At 43.2% G+C, this 16,475-nt stretch overlaps 1 protein-coding gene and 1 non-coding gene across 2 annotated transcripts; one reads left to right on the top strand and one right to left on the bottom strand.

The window, feature by feature from the left end:
• Positions 1-3,482: 3,482 nt before the first annotated feature.
• LOC123945381 lies at positions 3,483-3,544 on the bottom strand. The gene has a single exon (XR_006819210.1). It is a non-coding gene; the product is annotated as a U7 small nuclear RNA (small nuclear RNA).
• Positions 3,545-10,564: 7,020 nt separating this feature from the next.
• Positions 10,565-12,365, top strand: TMEM30B (transmembrane protein 30B). The gene has a single exon (XM_046010196.1). It carries the CDS (start codon positions 10,704-10,706, stop codon positions 11,763-11,765), a length of 1,062 nt encoding a protein of 353 aa, XP_045866152.1. The 5' UTR covers positions 10,565-10,703; the 3' UTR covers positions 11,766-12,365.
• Positions 12,366-16,475: the final 4,110 nt, after the last annotated feature.

Genomic DNA, 16,475 nt, shown 5'->3' with positions numbered 1-16,475 from the left:
ATATAAAACTTAATAACACATATAAAACTTCAAACAGTACCTGTCTAGTGTCTCTGTCCAAGTCCCATATTTCTGGGAGTGGGGAGGGCGCTGACTCCGAGAAGGGAGTGAAGGCAGAGCAGGCCAACTGACTGACCTGTCCCCCTCAATGAGGCATCAACAAACAAAGCATAGCAAGATTAATGGCACAGCACAAGTGAGGAGAACTGTAAATGGCCACCTAGGAAGATGTAAAATGTAAAACTCAATATAAACATATCGTTACTTCAGAAGAGCTTGGCCATCCACTCTGTTAATAGCCAAGTTCTGCGGCAATTTCCCTAGTAAGATTTTCTTGGGAGAAGTCCTGACATTCAGATAGTGGCTGCTTCCTCGGATGCTAACTTCTCAAAACTTTGCCAACAGAGGCTAACTACTCTAAGTTTGCAGACCAGTCAGGTACTGGGACCGGTCTATCATGGAGCACATTTTTTAAAAATGGAGCTAAACAAAATTCTTGGAGAAGGCTGATCATCCACAGATCCCTTCTAATAGAGAGCTCCCATCTCAATTTGTTTACTAAAAAAAGCTTTATCTTCAGCTGTTTTGGGAACCAAGTGATGTGGTCTTCTAGGCAAGTGACATGTGTTTGTACAAACTGGACAGAGGGAATTCTGCCATTTCGATGTTGGGATGAGGCCTCATGTCCCAAAGTGAATGTAAAGATAACCTGAGGCGGGCTGTGTGAACCTACAGGGAGGGCACACTGGGTGCTGCTGCTTCTGGAAGGAAGAGTTGGGACCTGCTCTTCACAAGCCTGGTCTTTGTTGGTGTCATCCTTGCTCCCCAGACAGGCTCTTGGACTCTGGGGTGCTGTACCTGCCCTGGTCATTTGAAATTAGGTTAAAAGGGTCTGCAGGTAGCCAGACACATCTGCTTTGGGCAGTAGCTGGCAGGCCCTCTGGGAAGGTAGAGTTCTATCAATCCATGTAGCTGTGGTCAATCAGGCATTTTGGGTTTTTCCCCGACAGATGCTTATTGCCATCTTGGGAGAGTAATAAAGATTAGTTTACATATAATTAATTTTTCAATTTCCCACTTTCACTGATCACCAGCAATTGTAAAACACAGGGATCCTCATATATATACGCGATACCCACAGAACTTAAAATACATTAAGTTATTACATGATTTTGTGAATAGATGGGGAAGAGCCTGTGCTGGTGGTATTTTGTTGGAAATGTCTCCTTATTGATTGGCCCAGAGTTTAGTCTATTACATTTTTCCTCAGGGCAATCATTTACTTACTCCTAATTTACTAGGTGGTCTATCTAAAATGCATGTCACCTTCCTGCTTGATGAATTGTAAACTTCTAGGACTCTTGGGCCAGTGCTCTACACAAAGTGAGCTGTAGGCATAGCTATTCCACCACTGATCATTATTAAAGTCTTTGTCAACCTTGTGGTAAAATCTGACAAGAAAAACCTAAGAGTGTTTGTAGCTTTTATTGATCTGTCCATAATCTTTGAGGACTGAAATCAGTTATAAACCAAGATCCTTGTGCTCAGTATTGATTGTCAAGGTCCATCCCACCCTCAATCACAAGGCTTATAAGGAACCTGCACTTCATGCCACCGTGTTTCAAGGTCAGGAATTAGAGTCTATTGATGGATCAGAAATGGCACCTTTTCCAATTACAAGGAATAGAGAAGTGGGCTTTCTCTGGCACATCAATGCCAGGTTTTCCTTAGTATCAAAACCAGAATGGCCTTAATACAGAGCTGATACTATCTGTTATTATCACAAAGAAAAACTAGATGGTCTGAATCCAAAATCATCATCTTTTATATAGTTTTTTATATATATATATATTACATTTTTAAACTTATGTATACACTTTTCAGTATAAAAAGTGAGATGTTCTATGAGTGAGTTACTGTGATTTACTTATGGATAAAATGGATATATGGTTATGAGATTCAACTATTTTTCAGGCTAAAATCATTGAGGTTGTACTGTATCATCTTGTTAGAGCAAACACCAAATTAGTTCCTAAGGAGAATCTGAGCACTAACAGACAGTCCTTTCCTAGCCCACCTCCAGGTGAAGGAGCAGTGGCCTTCTGTCCACCATATGTCCTTGTTAGGCACCTCAGATTTAATAAGAAGTTGTCAAGCCCTCCCTAGCTTGCTTGATTATTAAAACATATGGCTCTGAGTTCAGCTGGCAACACAGAGGTTCTGTGCCTTAGGAACTTATCAGGGTGTTTAATCTTGGAAATCACCACTGTTCCTTGACTATTGAAAACTTTGGGAAATGAGCATTATCTATGATAGATTATCTGAGGGATAGCAGTGACCCATTCTCTTATATCAGTGATTTTCAAATTTCCTTTTTAGCCCTAGACTCCTTCTTCAAACCATGTTTTTCTAGAATCCTGGAGTCAGAGAATGGGATATAGGGGAGGGATCAGAAGCTTGAAGTCCCACCACTGATGGGACCCTCAGAGCACAGCTTGAAAACCATTGCTAGATCCTCTAACACCCATCCACAGACACTGGGGCAAAGAACCACAGAGGGCACCCAGTCTGGATCACAGAGCCTCACTCCAGATGCTTCACTGAATTGTGCTTTCATCAAACACCATTGTGTCTCCTTTTGCAGATATTGTCAGAAAGAGTCCTAGGAAATGACTACAATATTTACTTTAAGGATATTGTTAAAGATATTATTTACCTGGTTTTATGACATCTTCTCTTGGAGAACCCCAAGGAGAAAACATTTCCTGTTCTTTGCACCAGAAATCATTTACATTCTTCTGGGCCAGTGGCTTGTTTTTTCTCTCACGAATGCAGTGATTTCTCACTCTCCCTTTAGGCTAGCCACTAGAAAGCTGAAGAAGCAATCCCGTAGCCCACCCTGAGCAAGCCACAGTCTCTCATGGGCTTCATGAACCAATTTCTCCTCCATTGCCTGCTTATTTTACAAAATGTATTCCTTTTGCCCTCATACTTTTGGTTTGAAGTATTTTGGGGGTTGTTCTATTGCATATTTTAAAGCCACTCTCAATCTTTTAAGAAAAACTATGATTTTTAAGTCAGCAAATTCTTTAATGAGAACAACCACTAACTCAAGCCACGTGCAAAGGAAGGAACCCAGCATGATGAGCGTCTAGATCCAGAGAGGACCATGACAAGGAACTAAGCATATACGATGTGGAAATAAAAATCTTGAGATGAACACAATAGCCATCTTCAGGTTCTTAAAGACCAAGGAATAAGTTTATTCTGTATTATTGCAGAGAATGAACTTAGAATGTATGACGGTCATTACCAAAGAAGCCGTTGAGTACTTAGAACTGGAAAAGGAATGGACCTCACAGAATGGTGATTTCCTTGTTTCAGGAAGTATTCAAGCTGAGCCCAAATGATTCCCTCACTGGGGCGTTACAAATATATAGTGGACTGTTTGTTTGTTTGTTTGTTTGTTTTGTTTTCCATGGGGGAGTCTTCTGGTGAAGACTGGAAAACCTACTAGACAAATTCTAAAAGAGCTGTAACATTTAGTGGACCCTCCTTGAGTGCTTAGCCAGACTGTACTTCCGCTCCTTTGGAAGAGTCCCTCCCACTTTTACTGAGGAGGTGGATATAGGCAACCATTTGTGTGTCATGGGACCTCTCCCCACCCATCACAATAGACTGAACCAAGGCCAGACCCCTGACCCAGCCTGGAGTCTCTCCTGAACTGAAGAACATGTGTGGTGGAGTCAGCAAGGGCTATAAGGTGATCCAGCACTGGTATCCGAGTCAGAGCTGTGGCAACCCAAAGCCATGCAAAGCCCAAGACTGGGAGGACCAAAACTAAGAGCCTTGCTGAAGAAGGTGGCCTGCCAAAATGCAGAGAGAAGCCGTGACAAACAGGACAAACAGAGAGAAGGGAGCTGCCTAATGACTTTCTACTCATGGGAGAGCCAAATCAATTTCCTTCAGTTCCTTCCTTGTGCAAGATTCCTCATCTCTGAACAATAGCTGCCCCTTTACTAAAGCTGGCTTGGGTTTCCGTTCCTTGCATCGCAGAAATTCTTACTAAGATCAAAGAGAATTCCCCAGATGGATTCTGAGGCTGGAGTAGGTTGGTGGCTCCCAGTGATGGGCGATGATCAGATTGCTCTGGGTAAGCTTCCTGGGCACCAGCCCCTGGAGATTGTGACTTAGTGGCAAAAGGCAGATGAATGTGTATTTTTATTTTTTTAATAAATTTTTAATTTTTTAAATAAACATATAATGTATTATTAGCCCCAGGGGTACAGGTCTATGAATCGCCAGGTTTACGCACTTCACAGCACTCACCATGGCACATACCCTCCCCAATGTCTATAAACCCACCACCCTCTCCCTACCCCCACCCCTGGCAACCTGTTTGTTTTGTGAGATTAGGAATGTGTATTTTTAAACACTGCCCTCCCCCGTAATGATTTTGCTACTGGCCAGTTTGGAAAACACTGGATAAGGTATCATCTCGGATCCTGGTCCCTTTAGAGTCCCAAACTTTGGTTTAGAATTTGATGCAATGCAGCCATCCTCGTGGTACTTTTTCCTACAGAAAGAAAACTAAAATTTTAAACATAGCCACAAGTTCAGATTTACTATTCCGAGAGAAAGGCCAGGGGTGCCTGCAACCCTCCAAGGATAAACCCTCTCCCGATTGAATATTAACAAGTCAATATTGATCAGCACACGTGACAACTACAGGTTCAAGGGGTGTTGGAGCAAGGTATTTAAACATTTAAATCAGTGATCTGGATAACAGAATTCAAAGTATGTTCGTTCAGTTTATTGATGCTATCCAGCAGAGAAGAGCATCTAAGCACATCTTTCTTGGGCACCTCTAGTTTTCCTAAGGGGTCAGCCCTCCCTCCCCAGCGTATGGACATTAGGACATATGGCTTTGCCCTTTCATGGCAACAGACATCTACTTTATTTCATTTCACAATCTGGTAACTTTCTGAAAATTTTTAAGTGCTTAGCTATTTTGTCCTGATACCTAAGTGAAGGACTCCTAAAGTTTAAAGCAGATACTGTCGCCATGTGTAAGGGAAAGCCAGCATGTGTATCATAGTCCTCAGTGAGGACACAGTCATCAGTGAGGACATCCCTAAACCAGTGAGTTTCATCCCCTCAGGGACAGGGGGATGGCAGAGAAGGGTGGCCCATAACCACCTCAACAGATTTGCTGGTTCCACAGACACTTCTCTGCTTTGATGTCTTCTCCCTCCCCCAGTCCTCACCCTGGAATATACCCCATCCCATCTTTCATACTGGATACTTCAGTTCCAGTTCTGATTTAACTCTTTTCCATTTCCAAAGCTCTTCCTTCCCCTCCATCTCAATTCTGTCACTCAACTTGTCCTCCTCACATTTTCGGTCTTCCTCCTGCCAACTGACCAACCACACAACTCAAGTCCAATCCCATCCTGGCTGATTTACCCACCACCTTTCAACATGGCCATCTCATACCTAAAGCCAATGCTGCTGAAGACCTATTGTCACCTATCTCATTCCCATTTTTCTTCCACACTGCCCCCTGCAGCTCTGCACACCAATGACCTCCACTGTTTCTCAATAAGGTAGTGACAGGAGAATCCAAAACACCACAGCAAGGAGCAGAGAATTCCTTCCTGTCTTTTGTACCTCCAGTGCTTTTAGTAGTAGTTAACTGAAATTGCTTTGTATCTTCCACTAGGGGGTACCAACTCATAATTTTTGAAAACAGGAAATCTGCTGAATACAGTTTTTAATGAAAAATGAAGTCCAGGCACAGTGAAATTTTTTCTGAACATATGCTGTAATTTTATGAAGCAATTTAATTTGATTCATTTTAAATAAAAGCTGCCCCATGGGCAGAGTAATAGGCAACAATAGTCAGTAGTATAAACTTATGTAAGGAAACGCCAATTAAAAATCCCGGCTCTATTACAGTAAGATATATAGTCATGGATTAAAAGACATAAATGCAAAAACTGAACATAAACAGACAAGTGAAGTTATTTTTCCTTTAGGAGAAATAGGCACGCTAAACAAAAGTTGGCTTCAAAACAAAAGCTTTTGTTAAACAAAAATAAGGCAACTCGGATATCCTGGGACTCTCCATCCAGTGGTGTGGAATTCTCCTATCTTTGTATAAGAGAAGAACTGCAATACCAAAAACGGGTTCAATGTTAAAGTGTTTGGGGTTCTTTCAAGAGAAAGCATGCCCAGGCATTATAGTGTTGTGGTTGAAATTGCAAGACATAAGAATTAAGCTGGCCCTTCAACATCCTGATCGCTTTTTTACCTCCATGAGAACTTGGTCAGCCTCAACTTCCTGAGCCTAAATCTTAGTTCTGCATCAGCTCAGTGGGTTTAATGACAGTACTTCCCACCTAGGTTTGTGGTGTGAATTAGATGAGATAATGTATCTAAAGCATTTAGAGAGTGACTGGCCCACAGCAGGTATAACTCCATAAAAGCTAACCAGTCAATGAGTCAGTATACAGGATACCCCTTGAGATTACCAGGAGCAGAAATCTTTGCATAGAAAAAGACAGTCACTATCATTTTGGCAAATACACTCATACAGGTAAGCACTCAGACCAGGATAGTTAAGCAAACTGACTAAGGTCAGTTATTCCCGAGAAACTAGATAGAACTTGGACTTCCTTAATGTCAAGCAGCATTCTTTCCCCTATCCTATACTGCTTCTCCTAGTATCTGGTAGCCTATTAGCATAGACTAAATATATTCTGTGGTTAACAATTGGTTTTGTTGGCAGTTTTGGTGAACATAGCAAAGTTCACATTACTGGGGCTGTATCAAGAGATTCTAGCACTATGTACCTTCAAAGAGTTTGAATTTTTTTTTTTTTACGATTTTATTTATTTATTTATTTGAGAGAGAGACAGAGAGAGAGTGAGAGAGAGGGGACGAGTTGGGGGAGACACAGAGGGAGAATAAGACTCCTTGCTGAGCAGGGAGCCCAATGTAGGACTCTATCCCAGGACCCTGGAGTCATGACCTTAGCCAAAGGCAGACACTTAACCAACTGAGTCACCCAGGCACTCTAAAGAGTTTGACTTTTAAGTCTTTTTTACTCTCAGAAATTTATAGCTGGAAAGAAATGTTACATGCAAAAGATGTCCATTACCATATTATTTGGAATACTGAAAAACTGGAAATAATCTAATACCCAACAATAAAAAGAAGTAGTTAAATATGGTAGACCCATGAATTTTGGAACCATTTAAAAATATTTAAATTAAAATTTAAAAATGCCACAAAGAAATATGGAAAATATTTTATTCCTTATTCCAAAAGGAGGTAACTTAACAAGTAGAATGATGATAATAATTATATTTTTGTATTATTCCATCAGAGATTAAATATTTATACAGATAAAATCAGGAAGACAAAAGGGGGAAATGAAGTAATTTTGAGTATTGTGATTGAGAATTCATTTTTCTTTCACTTTGAGTTCTGTTCATAATGAAGAGAGGCAATAAAGAATTCTTTAGAATGAGCTCATTTCTTCACTTTATTGGTACTGAGAACTAAGAATTGAGTTTACATGATCCAAGTGTCTTCAATGCCCCATGACAACATGTATAATAAAACTAAAGATATAAGATCAGAATCCTTGTTATACAATGCATTCGGAGGGACAACAAGGATGTGTATCAATTCTTGGCCTCTCAGACCTTACAAGTTGGTGGAGGAAATAGGACATATACCCGGATCTCAGTACAGCTCCACTTCCAAAGTCTTTAACATCCCATCTTATACCAGCACTCTTCCCCTCCCAGCTTTCATGCCACCTGCTCATGAACATCATTAGGACTCCCAGTGTCTGATTTCTATGTTCTCTTTTGATCCATAGGCTTGGTTCCATTTTCGTTGCCACTCATCTTACATATTAAGGTGTATCCTTTAGCCACCCCGCCCCAAGAACAACACTAGCTTAAACCTCTATCTTTCCAATTCCCTTGCCCTGAAAGCCCCCACCCACTGGACATGCTCAGTCATTCGCCATCTCTCAGTCCGGATAGCGGGGACTCCCCTAGACCAAGTCACTCAACACCCCTCCTGTGTCCCTGGTCAGTTCCCTCTCCCCCTCCCCTCAATCTTTCCTTTGGAGATGACCCTGCATTTTAGTGCACAGAGGAAATTATTAAATTAAAACTTCCCTCTCTTGAGCTGAGCCCACAGCCCAGTTACATTCTGCATCCATCTTTATTCCATGTCATCTAATTTCTGGGGTGAGGTGACCCTGCACCTGTCCTCTGGACCCCCTGCCTGTTCCTGCCTTTGTGCCACCCAGGATCACCCATCTGCAAGCTTGCCTGAATTATAATCTTTTTCCCTCGGAATAAACAGTAGTCTGTCCTCTATAAAGAAGCCTTTCCTCTGAAATACGTCCTCTCCACAATGACTACCACTTGCCTTCCTCCTTCCTCTCCATTCCCACATTTCTAAAGAGTTGTTCTACCTCGCTTGTCTCCATTTCCCCTTTCTTTCACCTGATAGAACCTGACTCTTCCCACCCCAACACCCAAACTGCTCCCACAGAAGTAAAATGCCATGACTCCTTTTCATTTCTTTTCTCACTTGAACCCTCAGCTGTTTCACCCTGTTGACCATTCCCTGTCTTGAAATATTCTCTTCTCTTGACTTTTGGAATGCTCTGGTTTTACCTTAATTAGAAGAATGATGATTTGTTGCCTTCCATCCAGGGAAAGGCTCTCAGCTCAACAGGGGGGCTCAGAATTTTAGGGGAGTGGTGGTGTTAGATTAAGTTTTGAGGACTGAATTTCTTCCTAGAGACTAGTTTTGTGTACTTTCTGTCAAGCTGACTGATGATTTGATGAGAAGTGTAGATGGAACTCAACCATAATGATACAGAGAACTGTTTGTTCTTTTATCTTATTGAAGAAAAGGTGTAGTGAAGATTGGATCAGACTTCAGGAACTTGTTGACAATGTTAGAATTTCCTCTTGGGGTACAATTAGACATGAGGGAAGTGGAATACAAGTCATCTGACTCTCCCTCAGTGATCTCTAACAGATAAAGCCTCTAACCTGCATTCATTCCATTCAACAAGATAGTGAATTTTTTATTGTTAAAACAATATTACTTTTAAATTTTTAGTATCATTCCTGTAAAGTGCAATTTGGTACTTGACTATATGCTGTCTATTATGTTTTTTTGATTTTTTTTACTTCAAAGTAGTATATATCCCCTAACAGACTGCAAATGCTTTGAGGTCAAGGGTCCTTTTTAGTCGAATTCTCTTCTGTCTTCTATAGTACTTACCATAGGGGTGAACACTTGGGAGATGCTTTTAAAAATTCTTGTTGTTTAATTTTGCAAGAATTTTAACTTTCCAAATTTCAATGGGTTTTCAACAACTCCTGAAGGCAACCTGTTATTCTAGGTGCAAAAGTGTAATATAGAAAATATTTAAGTTATTTGCATTTTATGAGCTGGAGGAGAGGTGGGAACCCCTCAACACCTAGGGAGAATTTAGCACAAAGCTGAAATGGCCCGATACCCCCTTGTGTACATAAAAGCCAGAATCCCAAGCAATGCCCCAGAGCTAATTTGGGTTCTCTTTAAAATAAATCCTATAAATCCTTATAGTTCACCTCCCTAGGCCAAAACATTCCCAAAGTCCTTGACTGTGGATAGCAAGTAGGTCTTTGGGGACCTTGGATTGGGCCTTTCTCCAGTCAGGCAAAGAATCTGAAAAGAAAAGGAAATCACAGGTAGTCCAGTGCATTTTTACCCTTGTGTGGTTTTTCCAGCAGCTTGAGAGCTATTTAAAGGCTTTGAACCTCTTGTGGTCTGTGATTCTCTTTTTTAAAGACCAACTTTATTTTTAGAGAACTTTCTACTTTTCTTAGCTTTGCACCCAGACTGCCATACCTGGCCGGAAAAGCATTCGTCTTTTTAAAAATATGCTAGAATTTGAATTGCTGACATTGAATGACTAACAGATCTGCTATAGTGTAATCTCTCGGTATTAAAATTTGTGGTTAGAAGTTGACTGAAAGGGGGTCCATAAGTTAACCTACAAAGACAAAAGGGTCTAGAGTCACTCCTCCCCACCCCAGATAAAAGAGGATTAATAACCTGAACTCTTCAAGTCCCCGGTGCAATCTGTCAGTGAACTTTGTGCGTGTTACAGGTGCCAGTTCCTGTGATCTCAGTAGAGACTGGCCCAAGCTCTCTACTTACTTAGAAGGCGGAAGCGAAGGTGGTACCTGAGCAAGGCAGGAGCCACTCAGACGCAGCCTGGGGCCGCCCCTCACTTCGGGGAGGAGGAGCTGGCGGCCGGACCCGCCCAGACCGGGAGGAAACGCGAGCCTCTGGCCCGCCAGGTGAGGATACCAACGCCCGCCCCGCTCCGCTTCGGAGAGGCGGGGCGCCGCGGCCCATCACCAGCAGGGGCGGAGCCGGCTCGGCTCACCTGGGCAGAGGCGGAACTGAGCGGTTCAGGTCACTGCAAGGAGAAGGCTAAGACTCACCTTTGCGGGAGCCGGAGGCGGGGCCAGCCCCCAAACTCACCTGAGCCTGCGGAAAGCGGGGCCGGGAGCAGCCCCCGGGCTCGCCAGCGCGGAGGGGCGGCGCCCCCAGCTGGCCGCTCGTGAGTGCCATTCCGCCCGTCCCTCGTCCGATCCGACGCGGCCGCCATGACCTGGAGCGCCACGGCCCGAGGCGCCCACCAGCCCGACAACACCGCGTTCACGCAGCAGCGCCTCCCCGCCTGGCAGCCGCTGCTGTCGGCCAGCATCGCGCTGCCGCTCTTCTTCTGCGCCGGCCTGGCCTTCATCGGCCTGGGCCTGGGCCTCTTCTACTCCTCCAACGGCATCAAGGAGCTCGAGTACGACTACACGGGCAACCCAGGCACCGGCAACTGCTCGGAGTGCGCCCTGGCGGACCAGGACCGCGCGCCGCCGCTTCGCTGCTCGTGCGCCTGGTACTTCTCTCTGCAGGAGCTCTTCCCGGGCCCCGTGTACCTCTACTACGAGCTGACCAACTTCTACCAGAACAACCGGCGCTACAGCGTGTCCCGCGACGACACGCAGCTGAGCGGGCTGCCGAGCGCGCTGCGCCACCCAGCCAACGAGTGCGCCCCCTACCAGCGCCGCGCCTCCGGCCTGCCCATCGCGCCCTGCGGCGCCATAGCCAACAGCCTCTTCAACGACTCCTTCTCGCTTTGGCACCAGCGCCAGCCCGGCGGGCCGTACGTCGAGGTGCCGCTCGACCGCACCGGCATCGCCTGGTGGACCGACTGCCACGTCAAGTTCCGCAACCCGCCGCTGGTGAACGGCAGCCTGGCGCTCGCCTTCCAGGGCACCGCCCCGCCGCCCAACTGGCCCCGGCCGGTCTACGAGCTGAGCTCCGACCCGAACAACACCGGCTTCATCAACCAGGACTTCGTGGTGTGGATGCGCACGGCGGCGCTGCCCACGTTCCGCAAGCTGTACGCGCGCATCCGCCAGGGCAACTACTCCACGGGGCTGCCGCGCGGCGCCTACCTCGTCAACATCACCTACAACTACCCGGTGCGCGCCTTCGGCGGCCACAAGCTCATCGTCTTCAGCAACATCTCCTGGATGGGCGGCAAAAACCCCTTCCTGGGCATCGCCTACCTGGTCGTCGGCTCCCTCTGCATCCTCATGGGCTTTGTCATGCTGGTCGTCTACATTCGCTACCAGGACCAGAACGACGAGGGCGAGGACGAAGAGTGATTCCCGTTTTCAAAGGACCCTTCCGGCTAGTTGTCTGGACTCTCCCGCAAGATTCTTAGATTCTCCCAATCAATTCCAATTCCAGCCTTGCCTCACTTTTCCTCCTGGTGTGATGTTGTCTTGAACCAGATGTGGTCTTGGACCAGGGGGAGGAATAACACCCAAGTGGGGGCTACCAGAGTCTTGCTGGGGTGTTTGGACCGCAGATTGAGACATCCTTGTAAATTCTCCCCATCTTCACGATGTACCGAGTTGACATGTTAGGTTCTTAAAGTATGCAGCATTTGAGTGTGGAAGGGACAGTAGAGATTCCTGGTCAACTTCTATCTGATGAAGAGACTGAGACCTAGAGATGTTAAATAACTCATTCAAGGTCACGCAGCTATTCCTTGGCTCCTGACTCTGACTCTGTTATCCCTACAACACCGTGGTTTTCTTTGGTGGGGGGGAGGATGTTGGGGGAAAGAGTGAAGCCCACAAATGACTTGCAGGGGTGTGGAGGGGTGGGAGAGAATATACCTGTAAAAATGTGGACATATTGTAGACACAGACCCATTCTGACACAATAAGGCTGGGGTGAGAGCCCTGTGTTTAAGGGGGGAAAAAAAAAAGCTGTGGTTTAACAAGCCTGTCTGGAGATTCCTCCTGTATTCTCTCAAATTCGGGAATCACTGTCCTGACGCAAGGAGCAAGTAGAACACTGGATGTTCCCTGTTTCCTCATGTGCCTGAGGTTGGCCCTGAAGCAGTGACGTGCATCCGGCTCTTCAGGTAGTGATAGATTCCCAGGGACAGTGACACAGTCATAATATTGCAAGTTTTGCCCAGCATCCTGCCTTCAACATAGGAAGCTCTCCATAATTTGTGGAATGAGTGGGGAGAAAAAACTTGCTAGCTCTAGAAATCTGGCATAGGGATTTGCAGGACAGGGTTTGTAGCAATGTATTTAATATTGGAGGATTAAAGTGAAAACAACAACAGTTTGCCCAGTACTGTATAGAAATTGTTGATGCCAGGTCACTTTGCACAGCTTGGAGTATTTTAACTTCAGAATCAGATAGATGGAAGGGGTCTCAGGAAAAATGATTTCCCTAAAGCCAAATCTCTTTTTCCTGACTCAGTCCTCCTTGTCATCTAAATTATTTTTTATGCTTAGAGAAAAAAGTTTTTCTTCCTGCATACATTTTCCCTGGAGTCAGAAAAAAACTTTTTAATCTATGTTCTCAAATGAAGCATGATTATTTCTAGTAATTGTTTTAAAGGAATGCCAAGGAATATAGTCACGTATGTTATCTAGAATCTTAAGAAACGTCAAGATAATCTTAAAGTCTGGCTACTCTAAAGTTACCCTACTGTATATAAAGTTATAATGAGCAATAGATTTTTTTCAAATTAGTTTCAGACGTAGAATTTATCAGCTGATAAATTCTGATAAAAACCCGATTCATCAGTTGCATATAACACCCAGTGCGCATTCCGTCAGGTGCCCTCCTTAATGCCCATCACCCAGTTACCCCATCCCCCACCCCACCCCTCCAGCAACTCCCAGTTAGTTTCCTGGAGTTCTGCATCTGTTATGGTTTGCCTCTGTCTATGTTTTCATCTTATTTTATTTTTCCTTCCCTTCCCCTATGTTCATCTGTTTTGTTTCTTAAATTCCACATATGAGTGAAACCATATGGTATTTGTCTTTGACTGACTTATTTCTAAGCAATAGATTTGCTTTTTATGGCAAAACAAAAACAAAAACCCTTAGTGATACCATTTTAACCAGTTTATTTCCTGAAACTAAATTATTTGGTATCCTGTCAGTCATCTGGTACCTGCTCTCTTTTACAGCTGTTTTCCAGTTACTGCTGTTTTTCTTCATGCCTGGAAGGTAGTACAAGATTTTGACATATTTTTTTTTGTAGCCAGAGAATATTGAGTGGTATTGAATAATTTACATTAATGTTATACTCTATTCTAGTTCTTTGAAAATTAATAATTGATAGGCAGCATGCATGTTCACTGCCATCGGTCTCCAACATTCTGGAGTCGTTGCGAGTTAATATTTCTGGCCCACTATTTGGCATAAACCAAAAAATATTTTGTTGTTTCTAGCGTGCTAGCTTCCCAGTTCCTGAGTGTGACACAATTTTATTGTCAGTCTGCATGTTGTGATTTTAGGCTATGAAAACCTTATCATTATATGTATATAGGATCATTTTTATTTATTAGGAATAATTGATCAAGCAGCTCACTAGCCTAGCTTTGTTTTTGTTGGATAAGAGAATTTACTACTTTTTTACTATGTGGCTGAGGGCAACCATGTATTTTACTCTCATTTTTATAAAATTCAGTCCATTGCTGTAGAATTTTTAATGAGACCACAAAATTTAAGGTATTCTGGTTAAATCAATGAATGTGGTTCCAGGTCCTATTCTCTGGGCTTTTGAAAGAGAATAAAGGTTGTGTTTGTCTTATCTTTGTTATCATGTTTGCTTAATTCTTTTGAACTATGATCTTAAAGGCACAAACGGTACCAGCCACTCTGTTCATTTGCTATTAGCAGGTCCTTATTGCAGCAAGAAAATCATCTTTCATAATAAGACTCAAAGTGAACTTAATCTTTCTAAAACAGAATTTGAAGTTACATGAACATCAACATGTGATATGAATTAGTTGATCTTCAACTATTACTTGAATTTGGTCAAATGTGATCAATTTAGAAAATAGTATGAAAATTTATTTAAAAATGTGATTAGAGCAGTCTTCTCCATTTCTGCATTTTACTCAGATTCTAAATTGCAATTATTTGTTGGGTCTTTTGGACTGCAAAGCCTCAAAAACTTTATAAACAGAAATATGAAGCATTTTACTGTAATGATCCTTGTGCTGTAGCATTTTGTTTGATACCTAGTTTCCAGACAGGCTTAAATTTTCATGTTGTCTAGTAAATGCCCTAAGCTAGAGCTCTGTCTTCTGGAATGAGACAGAAAAGATGGAACCTCAACAAATGGACTGGAAATGTGCTTTGATTTACCTTGTAAACTAAACCACAAACAAAAGAGAAACAAACATGGTCGGTGGGAAACTCCCAAAACAATAACAGAACAAGAAAAAAGACTTCAGGTATCTCCAGGATCAGATCAACTAAATTTACTAATTATGCAATTGTTAAAAAATCAGAGACACATTAATAGTCTGGGATTGCTGTTAGTAACAACACATCTCACAGCCCTTTCTGCCTCACTTTAAATCTGTTGCTCTTGTCCTTGAAGATCTCAACAACCTTGAGGAGCAAGTTCTCAAAGTTATTGGTAGCGCTGCAATGTAATCAATTCCTTATATGTTTTTGGATATAAGTCATCACTGACTATAATAATAGTAAATTCCCTCTTCCTTTATTTTCTCAGGCACTTTTTTTTTTTTGGCGTCTCAGATTTTTTTTTCTTCTGTAACTAAAACATAACTGACTGATTTTAGATGACAAAGTAAAAAAACTTCAGTCTTTCCCCTCCAGGGGAATTTCTCTTAATTATTCTCTTAATTCTCTTAATTCCCCTCCAGCAGAAACAGAGTAGTTTTTTTTAATGTCTTTAAGAAGGTCTTAGAGAATCTCACTGAAAAATATACTACCTTCCCGAAGAGATCTTACATGAGAGCAGCACTTTGTGTAAAGAATTTGTAAAACTTGGGGCACATGGGAGGCTCAGTCGGTTTAGCCTTTAGCTCAGATCATGATCCCGGGGTCCTGGGCTTGAGCACCGCTTCGGGCTCCTTGCTCAGTGAGGAGCCTGCTTCTCCCTCTCCTTCTGCCTGCCATTCCCCTGCTTTTTCTCTCTCTCTGTCAAATAAATAAATAAAATCCAAAAAAAAAAAAAAAAGAGAGAGAGAGAGAGAAAGACTTTGTAAAACTTGCTAACAGCGTTGACTCGTAAGTACGCAGCCATCTTGCCTCATGGCCCCAGTAATAAGACTAACAACAGGTATTCAGGAAAAACCGCTTCCCTGCTGGTTTGCCACAGGGCTCTATGATTCCCGCCATGTAGGTTCAGTCCGTGCAGCAGTCTGCATTCCTTATGGCATGGACTTGGCCGAGCAGCTCATCATAGGACAGAAAAAAATCTTGGAGGTGTTGAAATCCTGCAGAGACGATTTGTGGGCGCAGAGAGCCAGGAGAGGGGGAATAAGAGGGAAAGATGAGGTTTAGAGCATGAGACTTTTTTCTGAGCCAGCAAGGGGTCCAGAAGATAGGGACGGGAGCCCATCACAGAGGGCAGAGCTTATGAGCAGGCTCATGGGCCACGAAGCCCTTGAGAAATTCAGTAAGCAGTGGCTCACCTCCTTCTGAACCCCTCAGCTTGTCTTTTTGATCAGTTTGAGTGTGATTTATCTTTTTCCTTAGAAGCGAAAAGTATTACTGTCAAGAACCTTTGCTAATAGCCTTGCCCTCCACACTGAGCTCTTAACTAAGTTCCCATTAGAGTGGCCGAAACTTTACATTGCTGATGAAAACTGGAAGTGATGTGTCATTAATAACGATACTTTGTTCTCTAAAAGACCTTTGTTCTGAAAGTCCAAGGTGCTTAACACTATGTGGTCTCATTAATCTTACCCATCAAAATGCATGAGGTTTTAGAAAGTCATCAAGACTGACGAGGAAGAAATATATTTCTTTCTCATTTCTTTCCTTTTTTTTTTTTTTTTCCAGAACTCTCTAAAAGTC

This window comes from Meles meles, chromosome 6 (assembly GCF_922984935.1).
Source record: "Meles meles chromosome 6, mMelMel3.1 paternal haplotype, whole genome shotgun sequence".
NCBI classification, from domain to species: Eukaryota; Metazoa; Chordata; class Mammalia; order Carnivora; family Mustelidae; genus Meles; species Meles meles.
This window is presented reverse-complemented; position numbering and strand designations above follow the sequence as displayed.

What these genes read in the sequence shown, in the direction of transcription:
- TMEM30B (XM_046010196.1), top strand. Translation starts at nt 10,704, where the DNA reads ATGACCTGGAGCGCCACGGCCCGAGGCGCCCACCAGCCCGACAACACC.